The sequence below is a fragment of the Notechis scutatus genome, chromosome 1, assembly GCF_049901735.1.
Source record: "Notechis scutatus isolate UNSWTSFEM ecotype Mainland chromosome 1, rNotScu1.2, whole genome shotgun sequence".
Classification (NCBI taxonomy): domain Eukaryota; kingdom Metazoa; phylum Chordata; class Lepidosauria; order Squamata; family Elapidae; genus Notechis; species Notechis scutatus.
Genome location: NC_142009.1, coordinates 282,254,032 through 282,267,355, shown reverse-complemented (window position 1 = coordinate 282,267,355; position 13,324 = coordinate 282,254,032). Strand labels below are relative to the sequence as shown.

General features: G+C 39.5%; 1 protein-coding gene across 1 annotated transcript; it reads right to left on the bottom strand.

Moving 5' to 3' along the window:
• Positions 1-776: 776 nt before the first annotated feature.
• ACTC1 (actin alpha cardiac muscle 1) lies at positions 777-12,871 on the bottom strand. Its single transcript, XM_026664536.2, has 7 exons — positions 12,662-12,871; positions 11,372-11,520; positions 8,553-8,877; positions 5,544-5,705; positions 4,918-5,109; positions 1,841-2,022; positions 777-1,121 (listed from the first exon to the last, which is right to left on the bottom strand). Exons 2-7 carry the CDS (start codon positions 11,498-11,500, stop codon positions 978-980), a joined length of 1,134 nt encoding a protein of 377 aa, XP_026520321.1. The 5' UTR covers positions 11,501-11,520; positions 12,662-12,871; the 3' UTR covers positions 777-977.
• Between the last annotated feature and the right edge of the window lie 453 nt (positions 12,872-13,324).

Sequence of the window (13,324 nt, the reverse complement as noted above, 5' to 3'; positions counted from 1 at the left end):
GATAACTCTTCTGGGTCTTGTGAGAAGAGAACAACATCATGTGTTTTAAAAAGGCACCATTGGTTTTTATTCCATCTTTTGCCCAGTTTACTTTGTAAAATACTTCTTCAAAGCAGGCTGAGAAAAGGATAGGGTTTTTTTCTTGGATAGCACCAAATATAAGCTTGCAAAAACTCATAGAACAGACAGACTGTTTTCCTATAAATCTATGTATTTGATGAGACTGCTTTCAAAAACTCTTTCTGTAAAGTTATACATGCAAATACAAAAGGATGCTTTTCAATGTCAACAACAGACCTAAGATGCAAATCTCCAGTCTATCCCTGGACAGAGGTTAGCTGAAATTGAGTGGCTTAAAAGTTTGACAAATGAACACAACTCATGAGTGGAGACAATGTATTAAATGTTTTCTCAATAGTCACTAAACAAAGGAATAGAGATCTGTGATTTTTAAGGACTGTGTTCATAGGACATTCTTAATTTTTTTTTGCTAATTTAACTGATTTCATGAATTTGCACAGTCTTTTTAAGTTCTACAGTAGTGATTTAATGGAAAAGTAATTGTCACTCCTGTCTATCTATATCTATATCTATATCTATATCTATATCTATATCTATATCTATATCTATATCTATATCTGTCTGTCTATCTATCTATCTATCTATCTATCTATCTATCTATCTATCTATCTATCTATATTACTTACATTAATATCACTGCTTTTTAAAAATATGCTATCATCATTTATTTTTTAAAAATCAGACTACATAACATATTTACGTTGCAAATCCCAGATCTTGTTTATTTATAAAGCAATAAATATTCAAAGAAGCATAATAAATTGCACGGGCATGTGTAAACAAACTGTACATTATAACCGAACCTAGTTCAGGAAGGATTACCAGGGGAAAAAAAATACTTCAAGAAGCACATCATCCTGAGTGGGTAATTTGTGGCAAAGGGTATGGGAAGATGCTTAGAAACACTTGCGGTGGACAATAGATGGGCCAGCCTCATCGTACTCCTGTTTGCTGATCCACATCTGCTGGAAAGTTGAAAGAGATGCCAAGATGGAGCCTCCAATCCAGACCGAGTACTTTCGCTCAGGGGGGGCAATGATCTAAATGGAGAAAATAAACAAGAGGTTTATTTCAGAAGGCGCTGTATCAACTCAGGTTTCTAAGCAACATGACTTTGTTTTAAGCTGTTTCTAATAACAATGACTTCTTAACAGTGAGACATCAGTGCACAAACTGTACTAAAATTCTACATCTGAATTCTGACTTGGTTAGAGAAATTATGAGAATCTTGGTGAAAAAAAGAGTATGCTTTGTTTACTTGAGTTGGCAAAGCAAAATATAGAAGGTCTTTACCATAGTTACTGTTGTTTATTACCAAATGGTCCATTAGGATTTTTGGGGGGGAAGTAGAAAATCTTCCCTTCCAATAAATATATTCTTTAAAATTGAAACTTTCTCCATTCTAAGGCCATTTTGAAGAGCATTGCTCAATAAAACAGTTTTAACCCTAGAGAAATGTCCCTGGAGATTTTCAGTCATCCAGGTCATGGTTATCCCAAAGGTGCTTTTTTTCAAGAGGCAAATGGACTTCCTGTTTTTTCTTTAAAGACGTTTCGCTTTTCATCCAAGAAGCTTCTTCAGCTCTGACTGGATGGTGGGGAATGGAAAATATATAGAAGGAGTATAAATCCTTCCAGAGAAGCATTGGCTATAGATTTTATTGAACCTTTAGTTAGGAGTCTTATAAAGTTACTTCAATCTTTTCAAGAGCACACTTCGCAGGGACTTGGAAGCTTGATATATGAAACAAGTTTCACACCTTTATTTTCATTGTGCTGGGAGCCAAAGCAGTGATTTCTTTCTGCATACGATCAGCAATGCCAGGGTACATGGTAGTACCACCAGACAGTACGTTGTTGGCATACAGATCTTTACGGATGTCAATATCACACTTCATTATGCTGTTATAGGTAGTTTCATGAATGCCAGCAGATTCCATACCTTGGAAAGAAATGAATATTGATAGCTATTGACCGATGAAGTATAGAGGAAGCACAACATTTGAGCATTATTAATAGCAGAAAGCTATAAGAAAAAAAAGTAAAAATAAAAAAGCATTTATCAAATAAGAGTTTTTTATAAAAAATAGAAGGTGGAATTAATACATTAGGCATGGAGGCCTCACACATATATAGCCATGTGGAATTCCTGGACTCATTTTCTGTAGGTTATAGATTCCCTTTTTCTTCTTTTTTCTGTTGTAATTGCAAAAAAGTGACTACATATTTTGACCACTTGGAAGCAGGATGCACATGTAATGTAAGTCCTAAAGAAGGTATTAATAGGCAAATATTTTCCCCAAAGTCTCCCAGCCTTGTCTGCATATGTGACATGGTATCATCTACTTTGCAGCCCTCACTCTTCCACAAAATGTTATATGCAACCTTTGAATCCAAAAAGGTTGGGGATTAACTCTTTTCTTAAGCCACACCTGATAGAAGTACAAGTACATTTGGAAGGAAGCATTTTGTTTTTTGTTTGTGACAACAATGTAGATCAGAGAATTTCACATAGAACCAATTATTGTTTTCTTGCCTCCTGTAGCAATTTATACAAGAGAATTTTTTCTATCTATTTTTCTATTTCATGTATTGCATCATTTCATGCAACTATCTCTGCTGCATGGACAAAAAGGCATAAGAACAACTGATCTTATGGCAGCACATTGTCATAGACAACTGGTCGTATAGAGACATATTGAATTGACTTGGACATCCCATGTGAAAATACATTTGAGTTGGATTTGGAGGTGTAGCTTATATAAATTCAAATAAAATTAATGAAAATGACATTGGAACAAGTGTCATTACAGATAACAGTTTTGATGTGTACATGACAGACATAGCTTACAAACTGACGACTTGCATGTGAGAACTCTGAGATGCAATGGATGTTAGCACATATGCTTGAATAAGGGGAAAAAAGTCAAGATTGCATTTAGGAAGGTAAAAAAATAATGAAAGTATGAACAGAAGCTTAGTAGTGAACATAAGAAAAACTTACACCAGAAATACAAATTCAAGGGTTACATTCCAATGTATTAGTTGACAGGTGGCATCTTAAAGTGAACTGAAATTAGATCCATAACAAGGCAACAGCTGATGAACAACTGCTCCTAAATCCACAAGGCTTGTATTATAAAGATTTGATGGATTATCAGTTGCAAATGGAAATTACTTTTTTTATCATGACTAAAATTGGTCTCGAAGAATATGAATCTACACTTGTTTTTTTCCCCTTTGAACTCTGGGCTGTTAAGTGATCACAGGGTGCAACACCGAGGCATTTTACCTGATTTTATATAAATTTATATAAATTAACCTTCTAAAATGTACTACCATTAAAGAAGATGGCCATGCTGAAATCAAAATAAACCAAAAATGAAAAAAAAATACACATATTGAAGCCGATATTCAGCTTCACTTTTGAGATTAACAACATAATGGATCTGACACAATCAAGACTGTCATTCTAAATTCAACACTGTGGAGGGATTTTAAAAAACAGCCTTTAGGCACATTTATGCAAGGCTACAATTCTTCTCTTGAATATAGTCAAGGTTAAACTGCCAAATCAAACTGTACTTCAAAGGTATTTGTGCTTTCTATATAGATACCTTTATACCCAAGGCAGTGTGATCATCCATGAAGTCATTTGTACCACAAAAGGAAAGGAATTTGTGCCTTTGGCAGACATTCCTGGCCTATGTATTAATTTATGGTAATAGTCACATTGTATGTTGAAGTAGAGAGACGTCCAGAAATAAAGATGTGCCCAGGAATTAAACACTATTTTTTTTTTTTTTTTTGCTGGTGAACAGAATTCTCATATCATTGAATGAGTAATTTCAATGTAAGTAATTAATTAAGATCAAAATGCTTCTGACAATCTTATTTATTGGCATTGCTGCTGTAATTCCACACAGGAGGCAAATGCATTCCAAAAATAGTAACTGAACACAGGATTTTAAAAAATTGTTTTGGCTAGATGGAATGGGAACTCTCCAGCAACAGCTGCTGGTAGCCAGTTTCACTGTTATATTGATTTATGTTCCTTTGTTTTAAAAATTAGAAATGTCAATCCCGTTTATCATATTTGCAAGATAGTTTCAAAATATTACAATGACTATAAGGCCATAAAACGATGCCCCGTGTCCAGAACAAATATCTCTATTGCAGGTTAAAGATGCAGTGGTTCCTGGAATGAGGGAAAAGCTCTGAATTAATTGTAGGCAACATTAGTACTCAAATATCCCTTCAACAGTGTGTATAATATAGGTAAACTGGTACTCAAGACAAGACTCCTAATCAACTGGAGTCTGACTAACTCATGGAGTTCCCTTCTTAGAAAGATTATCTTCTGCTTTCTCATCCTTTTGTATACAAATGCATAACCTGGGGCTGCAAAGCCAGTTCCAGCCAATGTCTTAAGACCTTCCCAATGTCTTAAGTACAACATTGATAGGTAGTCCAAAAGTTATTTCAAAATATTTCTTAATGTTGCTGGAGGAGAAAGTGGTTTATATACATGTATTTCTATGAGCTGTATTTGTTTCAATCTAATTTACTTTAATTTCTGCCCTCTCTTTTTATTTGTTTTAGTATGGCCCCCACTAATAGTTTAGCATGGTCATCAGTCCAGAAGAGAATATGCATATTTGACAGATATTGCTGCTGATTTCTATTATTTCAAAAATGTTTTATCTTTTTGCATTTTGCATCCTTTTAATGTTATATTACCTGTAGAGTTTACTGCACAGAGAAGCAATTCAGCCAGCAGCCAGTCAGCCAGCAAGACCAAAGTAACTTCAAGCTAAAGCTTCCATTTATTCCTTACCAATAAAAGATGGCTGGAAAAGGGTTTCTGGACAGCGGAAACGCTCATTCCCAATTGTGATGACCTGTCCATCAGGCAACTCATAACTTTTCTCTAAAGAAGAGGAGGAGGCTGCTGTAGCCATTTCATTCTCAAAGTCCAGAGCAACGTAACATAATTTCTCCTTAATGTCACGGACAATCTCACGTTCAGCTGTAAAGACAAAATAAAAAATGTATACAAAGAAAGAAAAGATAGAGGCTAAGAAGAATGCAAGCAAAATTGAAATTAAAAATTGTCTCCCCATAGTTCAGTTTGGTCATTATTATTTACATATATCCTCAAATGGTTTTTCCAGGATGCTTAGAAATGGGAATGGACACTAGCGTTTCAGCATATCTAATGATTGGGGAAAATATGGAGAAATAGAAATTACGTAGTACAATCTAGATCCCACATAACTTTTTAATTTGATATGACACTGAAAATTCCACTGCTGAGCTTAATGTTCATATTCAACTCACACTCTCTCTCCCTCCCTCCCTCCCTGTGTGTGTGTGTGTGTGTGTGTGTGTGTGTGTGTATGTATTTGAATTCACTTTTGTGAGGCATAAACATTGATCAAAGTACATTTCAACTGTAATTACCTGTTGTTACAAAAGAATAGCCACGTTCTGTCAGAATCTTCATGAGGTAGTCAGTCAGATCCCTGCCAGCCAGATCCAGGCGCATAATAGCATGGGGAAGAGCATAACCTTCATAGATAGGGACATTGTGTGTGACTCCATCCCCTGAATCAAGGACAATACCTGTAAAATAGAAATGCCCAAGTTGTTATAATGCCAGCATTTTTTTAAAAATGTTCTTGCACATGTCATACAATCTCTCCAGATGCAGGTTAGCAGAACAGGAAAAAAAATACACAAAGATTAAATTAAATTAAATTAAAGTCTGATGTGACAGATAAGCATGAAACATAACCTTTTTCAGTTAGTGATTCTCAGTATCTTACAAGTTGAAATGCCAAAGGGAATATTTTCTTAACTTCAGCCAACTGTAGACTTTAATGCTTCCTTGAACCAATTTTGGATCAAAATGGCTTCACTGGATCATAGCCTTCCTTTCATATTTATGCCATCCTGTAGTAGCAGTTTGATAATGCCACATTTTAATAAACAAAGAACTTAGCTGAACAGTGAGTTCGTGTCATTCAGCTGAACCTAAACTAGTTGTTTCTAATATGGGGACACATTCTTAAATTTGTCTATTATAGATGACAATTCTACTTATGTTCCCATGTTTTTTTCTAAAGGTTTCAAAGACATTCCTGGCACTAATTAAGCCAACATATTGGCAGCCTCCAATATGTAATAAGGCAGCCTTCCTTAACCCGAGTTAAAGTTGAGAGCATTTAAATTCCCAGACTTCTGGTGAGAATTCTAATTTGAAAATTCACACATCTACAAGGCACCTAGGCGGGAAGAGCTGCTATGAGATCCAAACAGCATGAGATCATATAGGACAGGGGTGTCAAACTCACATTGTCATGGTGGCATCATATGATGTATTGGGACTTTTTTCGCCTTCAATAAACCGGGCGTGGGCATGCCAGCACATGACACATCCAGCCCGTGAGTTTGATAGCCCTGATCAATAAGTATTTCAGACGCTGCTATCTTAATATGTGAAGGACAATAATTTATATGGGTGTTTCAAATATAGTAAACCAATAGTTTTTCATCTTTTCAAGAGAAGGAGGAAGCATGTATCTTGGGATAAGGGTGTAATATTCTTTATTTTAGATTCTGAGCACAGAAATAGGAAATACTATTTTTCCAAACTGTAGAAAAGTAGCAGAGAAATGAGCTTGTATCTATTATAGCTTTATTCAAAAGTACCTACTATGTGCAATAATTTCCCATGTTATACATATCACAACTACATTTCTGATTCAGTAAAGTGGACCACATTGCCATTCCTTTCATGTATAAATTACCATTATAATTTCAACTTAATGCTGTTCTCAGTGGTAAGCAAGCAGTATTCATTATCCTCTTAAGATAACTTTTAAATATGAATATATTTGAGTTGCCACTATGGTGATTATCTGTTGAAGTATTCAAATTGTCTAAGCAGCATCAGTTTCTCAAAAGTGAAGGATGGGGGCATATTCTCTCTAAACCGATATGATATTAAGTTGCTGTAATCATTATCATATCCAAGGGAATTTGCAGGAAATGAAGAAATGCTAATTGTTTGAGGCAATTAAACTTCCAAGAGTTGTATCATTTCCTTGGTTGGCACTGTTTTTAAAAAAAGAATAAATAGTACCATCATTCGCATTCCCCTGTGAGAATGCTGAAATCTGAGATTTTACATTTTTGTTCTGAATTTAATTCTGCATTAAACAGGCGTCATCTGGATTCCCACAAGCATTTTTCTAATCCATCCATTAAATGAAGAAATATGGTTTCCTTCATGAAATGGATCGAACTTCTGTCCATTGGGGAAAGCTGCTTCAAATCATGAAATGAACTGGTTTTGCATCTCAGAGACAGGGCTACTTAAGGGCTATACAGCATATACTATACAGGTAGTCCAGGGGTGGGATTCAAATTGTTTCACCACTGGTTCATTGGGCATGGCTTGGTGGGCATGTTTTGCCTAATGCAGCTTCCCTCACATCAGCTGAGACTTGCAGCACCAATCAGCTGAGAGGATAAAGAAAAGTGCAGGAGCAGATGGGAGGGCCGACTTTTCTCTTCTTTTTCCTCTCAGCTGATTGGAGCAGTGGTGGGATTCAAATTTTTTTTACTACCGGTTCTGTGGGTGTGGCTTGGTGGGCGTGACAGGGAAGGATACTGTAAAATCTCCAGTCAGAGATGGTATTTGCCAGTTCTCCGAACCACTCAAAATTTCCGCTACTGGTTCTCCAGAACTGGTCAGAACCTGCTGAATACCACCTCTGATTGGAGGATTTTTTTCCTCCTCTCAGCTGATCATTGGCTTTTTTACTACCGGTTCAGGTGAACCGGTCTGAACCAGTAGCATACCCTCACTGAGGTAGTCCTCAACTTATGATCACAGTGGAGCCCTAAATTTAAGTTGCTAAGTAAGACATTTGAATGACTTTTGCCCCATTTTACAATCTTTCTTGCCATAGCTGTTAGCTGCAGTTTTAAAGTTAATGACATGATTGTTAAGTGAAGCTGGATTCCCCATTGACTTTCTTTGTCAGAAGGTCACAAAAGATGACCATATGACCCCGGGACATTACAACTGTCATAAATATGAGTCAGTTACCAAGCATCTGAAGTTTGACCACATGACTATGGGGATGCTACAATGGTTATAAGTGTGAAAAATGGTCATAAGTCACTTTTTTCAGTGCCATTGTAACTTTGAACGGTTACCAAACAAAATATTGTAAGTCAAGAACTACCTATATATTAGGCAATATGATGCCTTTCAGTAACTTTTGAATTGAACCCTTATCAGCTCCACCCAACATGGCCAACATTAAAGGATTTGTAGTTGTAGTCTGGGAAAAGAAAGAGCAGGGAGGCCAGCATGGTGTCTGTCCCTAATATAAGCATTTATTAGGTCAGTGTTCAGGAAAGAATCTGGTGAGGAAAACAATTAACTTATTCTATTACCTGTAGTACGTCCAGAAGCATAGAGGGAGAGAACAGCTTGGATTGCCACATACATGGCAGGCACATTGAAGGTCTCAAACATAATTTGGGTCATCTTCTCCCGATTGGCTTTGGGATTCAGAGGAGCTTCTGTGAGCAGGGTGGGATGTTCTTCTGGGGCAACACGGAGTTCATTATAGAATGTATGGTGCCAGATTTTTTCCATGTCATCCCAATTAGTAATTATTCCATGTTCAATGGGATATTTCAAAGTCAGAATACCTCTCTTGCTCTGTGCTTCATCACCCACATAGGAGTCTTTCTGGCCCATACCAACCATAACACCCTAAAGGCAGAAGGGACGTGGGAAAAAAAAATACCATGGATTCAGAAACCTGATGCCGCTATCTTTCTCCACCAATACCCTCCATGTGTGTTTGCACTTCAGTAATAATTCCTCACCAGCGTAGCTGTCAAATTTTAATACATCTATGAGTGTGACGTTGGGAAATTGTAAACACATAGCATGAAATCGCTAACTTCTGTATGTAGATCCTTGAATTTAACAATCAATTTAATGTACATAAAGGTTTTTATTCTTTTGGTTGGCCGTTAAATATATGTAACATGAGGGTAAAGTAACACTATGTGGTATAATATGGTAGATTTCTTCTTACTTTTGCAAACACAAAAAGCAAGCCTCTGCACTTCCAAACCAATGATGGTCAGCATTCCTTCTTTCACTCAAAATCTGATGCCTGCAGCACTTACTAGTAATTTATTCAGTCTGCAACCTCCAACTTCAGAAATATTCTCAAACCATCCCCTTAACCCATTGATTTTGGCAAGTGGGTTTTTATGGACTCAGCAGTGCCGACTCACTTTTAAATCCTGAATTTGTATTCATTAACTTTGAAGCCTGTGATATTTTTTTGATTAGCCCTCATAAAGTATTGCTCCAATATAACATTTGGATTTTCCCTTTAGGGGAAATAGTGCAGTTAGTAGTGTGCGTGTGTATTCTTAAATGACATTTTCAACAAGAAAAAATGTACTGGGGTTAAATTACCACAATATTGCAATTTCTGCTGCAAAAGGTGTAGCATTGCAAGAGATCCTAAGCCCTATTTATGTGACCAAATAACCTGAGGCAGATACTTTTCTCCAAGAAAAACACCAATTACAATGCTGTATTAATAAGAAAATAAAAAGAGTATAAGGAGTTTAAGAGGGTCTTTTTTAGGGAGGATTGGGATTTGCTGCTGGCTAGTGAAATTAACATGTTTATGATTTTGAGAAAAGTTGGGAAGGAAAAAAGAAACATGGCAAAAGTACTATGGAATAAGGTGGGGAAGCATAGAGGAAAGATACAGCAGATTCAAAAAGAGAAAGGAGAGGATGGGAGGTTGCCCACGTGTGCTCTAGATGGCTACCCCCCCACACAAGGAGGCTACAGGACAGGGGTGTCAAACTCAAGGCCCGGGGCTGGATCAGGCCTGCATGGTGCTTAGATCTGGTCCGTGAGGCTGCCCTGGAAACAGAAAAGAACCATCCCGCAGTGCCTCTGCCAGTGAAAACAGAGCTCAGGAGGGCCACACGCAGTGGCCCTTTTTTCTGGCAGATGGCTGCAGGAGGCAATCACAGCTGAAAATGGAGCCCAGGGGGTCCACGCAGAGTACTAGCCAAACAAACTACTAGCAAAAGTGGATTCCCCCCCAGGCCACCACAGGTGCCCCTGACACAAGTGATGTCAGGCTGGCCACGCCCATCATGGCCACGCCCACCAGTCACCCCCCCCCAGGTCAAACACAACCCTGATGCGGCCCTCAATGAAATTGAGTTTGACACCCTTGCTACAGGACATCAGTTTCCTGTGGATTTGATAACTGATGGGAAATGATGGGATTAGTCATCTTTTTTGCAACCAGAAACTTTCAAAGAACACTAAGTTCATAAAACTTTTGGAAATTGTTCATTAACTATTTCTAAGTTACTAGAGACCTTCAGAATGACAGGTGTGAAAACCTGTACAGATCTGCCTTCAATCCAGAATGAAAGAATCTTAACCATGTTTCAGAATTTAAAGAACATGAAATAAACAGCAAAAAAACTGAATATGAATTTGATCTTAGAACATTTTAAATGGACTAAAGGTCCAGATGAAATTAGAATTTTGAAACTTTTACCTTAAGATTTTGGAATGAATAATAAAGTACAATGAGCTTTTCATGGGAAATAGATCCAGTTTGTTTTTTTACAAGACGTAGCATAGATAATTTTAGAAAGTGGATACTAGAAGAAATTAATGTCTAAAAATTTTAGATAGAGGAATATATATATGAAGAGTTACTAAATTTGTTTATATTTGTTGAAGGTTAAAACTAACTTCTTCGGATATTTTTCTCTTTATTATGTTCTTATTTTTCTTTCTTTTTTTCCTTTGAATTTTTTTCCCTTTTCCTTATTGCTTTGATTTTGATTTGTAGTGGATTTTACCATTAAAATCAACATTAATAAAATAATAAAAATTAATAAATGATAGATAGATAGGTAGAGAGAGAGACACACACAGAGAGAGAGACAGATGGTTCAGAGAGAAAGAGATGGATGATAGATAGATAGATGGACAAGAGAGAGAGAGGTAATATATAAATAGATAGATTAGATTAGATTAGATTAGATTAGATTAGATATTTACTGGAGCCAAGTAGGATTTAAAGAAGCAAAGGAGGAAGCCAAGAAATACTGTGCTTGGGCCATACACTTGAATCACAGTGATTAAAACACCTGGGCGATCTATTCCCCTTTTGCTGCTCCCGGAGGCGCCCAGAGAGCGTTACCTGGTGCCGAGGGCGGCCTACAATGGAAGGGAAGACGGCTCGGGGGGCATCGTCTCCCGCGAAGCCCGCTTTCACCAAACCTGAGCCATTGTCGCACACCAGGGCGGTGGTCTCTTCGTCGTCACACATCTTGGAAAGGAAAGCGGGAGCTGCAAAATACAAAAGCCGCGAAGATTCACCATCTCTGGCGGCCAGGTGGAAAGGGGCTCCGCCTAACCGATTAGAGTTGCCGAACTTGGGTAAGTCTCTCTCTCTTTCTCTCTCAGGCAACGCAGGATCGATTCTTAGAGGCTGTTTCTCCTCACTTCATGAGGATGAATCCTCCTTAGCGGCCGGGAGGTCCCCGCTTGCCTCCTGCGCACCTTCCATTTCCCCCGTTCGAGCGGCTGCCCGTGGATCTCGTTACTGGACGGACTCCACAGACGCGCCACCGGACGACTTTCGCTCCGGCTGCCGGCAGGTCCGCTTCAAGCAACTGCCTTGGCTGGGTTGCCTAACCCGCTCGAAGTCGCCGCCAGCTACTTGGAAGGGGAGGGGAGGGGAGGAGGGCATCGGTTTCAGGAACCTCCGGGCTGTGAAACAAGTTTCCCCCTCGAATCGCCCTCGCCCGCAGCCCAAGTCCTTTCCTTCGTACTTTGAGGGCACAGTGGAATGCGGCTAGTGCTTTGGTAGAGTCAGAATGCCAGAAATACTTTTATCGTTTTAATCTTTGACGATTAGTGTACATTCAAAGTGACAATAACATTATTCTATTCTATTCCTATTCTATTGTGGGGTGGGTAGGGGGTGCAGGTTTCCTCGGACTGTTGTTTCCCATAAGAAAATAGGAAAACTTGGCAAATTTAGCGCCGTTCAAGGCAGAACCAGGAGGAAGAAGGTCCTCGCTAAGGTGTAAGCGGTTCTTTCCCACTCATTAAAAGCGCAAAGAAATGGCGGGAAACCGACGGGTGGGACGGAAGGTGCTTCCTCGCCTTACAAAGCTTCGGGTATCGGGATTTTCTAAAACGTTATGTCTTCCCGAGCCCATTGGGTGGAAAAACCCCGATCCAACCGGGATGCGCGGAAGGATTGTGGAGAGCTGAGGTTTCCGTTCCTTTAGCGCCACCGGACGACTTAACTTTTGGCTACCCTGAATGCTTCTCGTGAGAGGGCAGCCTCCTTGCAACCGCTCCCACGGTGGATCCGATTCGCAACGCCCACGCCCCCCTCCTACACCCCCCCTCCCATTTCGGCCATTCCTCACAGGCGCCCGCGGCGCTGGGCAGAAAGCCGGGCGGCGTTGTTACTCACCGGCTCAACACTCTCTGCGCGGGGATTTGTGTGGAGCGCCAGCTGGGTCTTGCTCGAGGGAAGCGCCACCCATTTATACCCGGCGGAGTGGTGGTGTCGCCCTCGGGCTCCGGAGGGACCAGCCAGGCACCTTGTCCTTATTTGGTCGGCTTCACGCCATCCAGTAGCCGTGAGGCCATTAATGGAGTAAGGAAGGTAAAAAGTCACAGCCGTCCGAAACACTCGGGGCACCACAGCCCTTGTAAGGAAAGCGAAGGGGTCGCATTCAGCCGGCAAAGGGGATGGCCAAATAGGGCACCCTGTTAAGGGCGGGGGGTTGGGATGTGGAAAGACCGGGTGGAGGGTGGGGGAGTCGACTCTTGCCATCCCACTTCTGGAGACAAGTTAAAAACAGTGTGTGAGTAAATGAAGGAAAGTCTGGAACTGACTTTTCCCATCATGGTAGTTTAAAGAACCTCAAAGATGTATATAGCAAGATCAATGCATTAAGCTCTAGCTGCCGCATCGCCTGGCATGTGTCACCCTAGAAGCAACTGGACCATTCAAATCTAACATGTCAAAGCTCAGGGAGGGACCCATTAAACACACAGACGCTTGCTGATGTCTGTTTTAAAGTCCTGTTGCTTTCATTGTCCTTCAGTCCTGCCACACCTCAGCAATTGT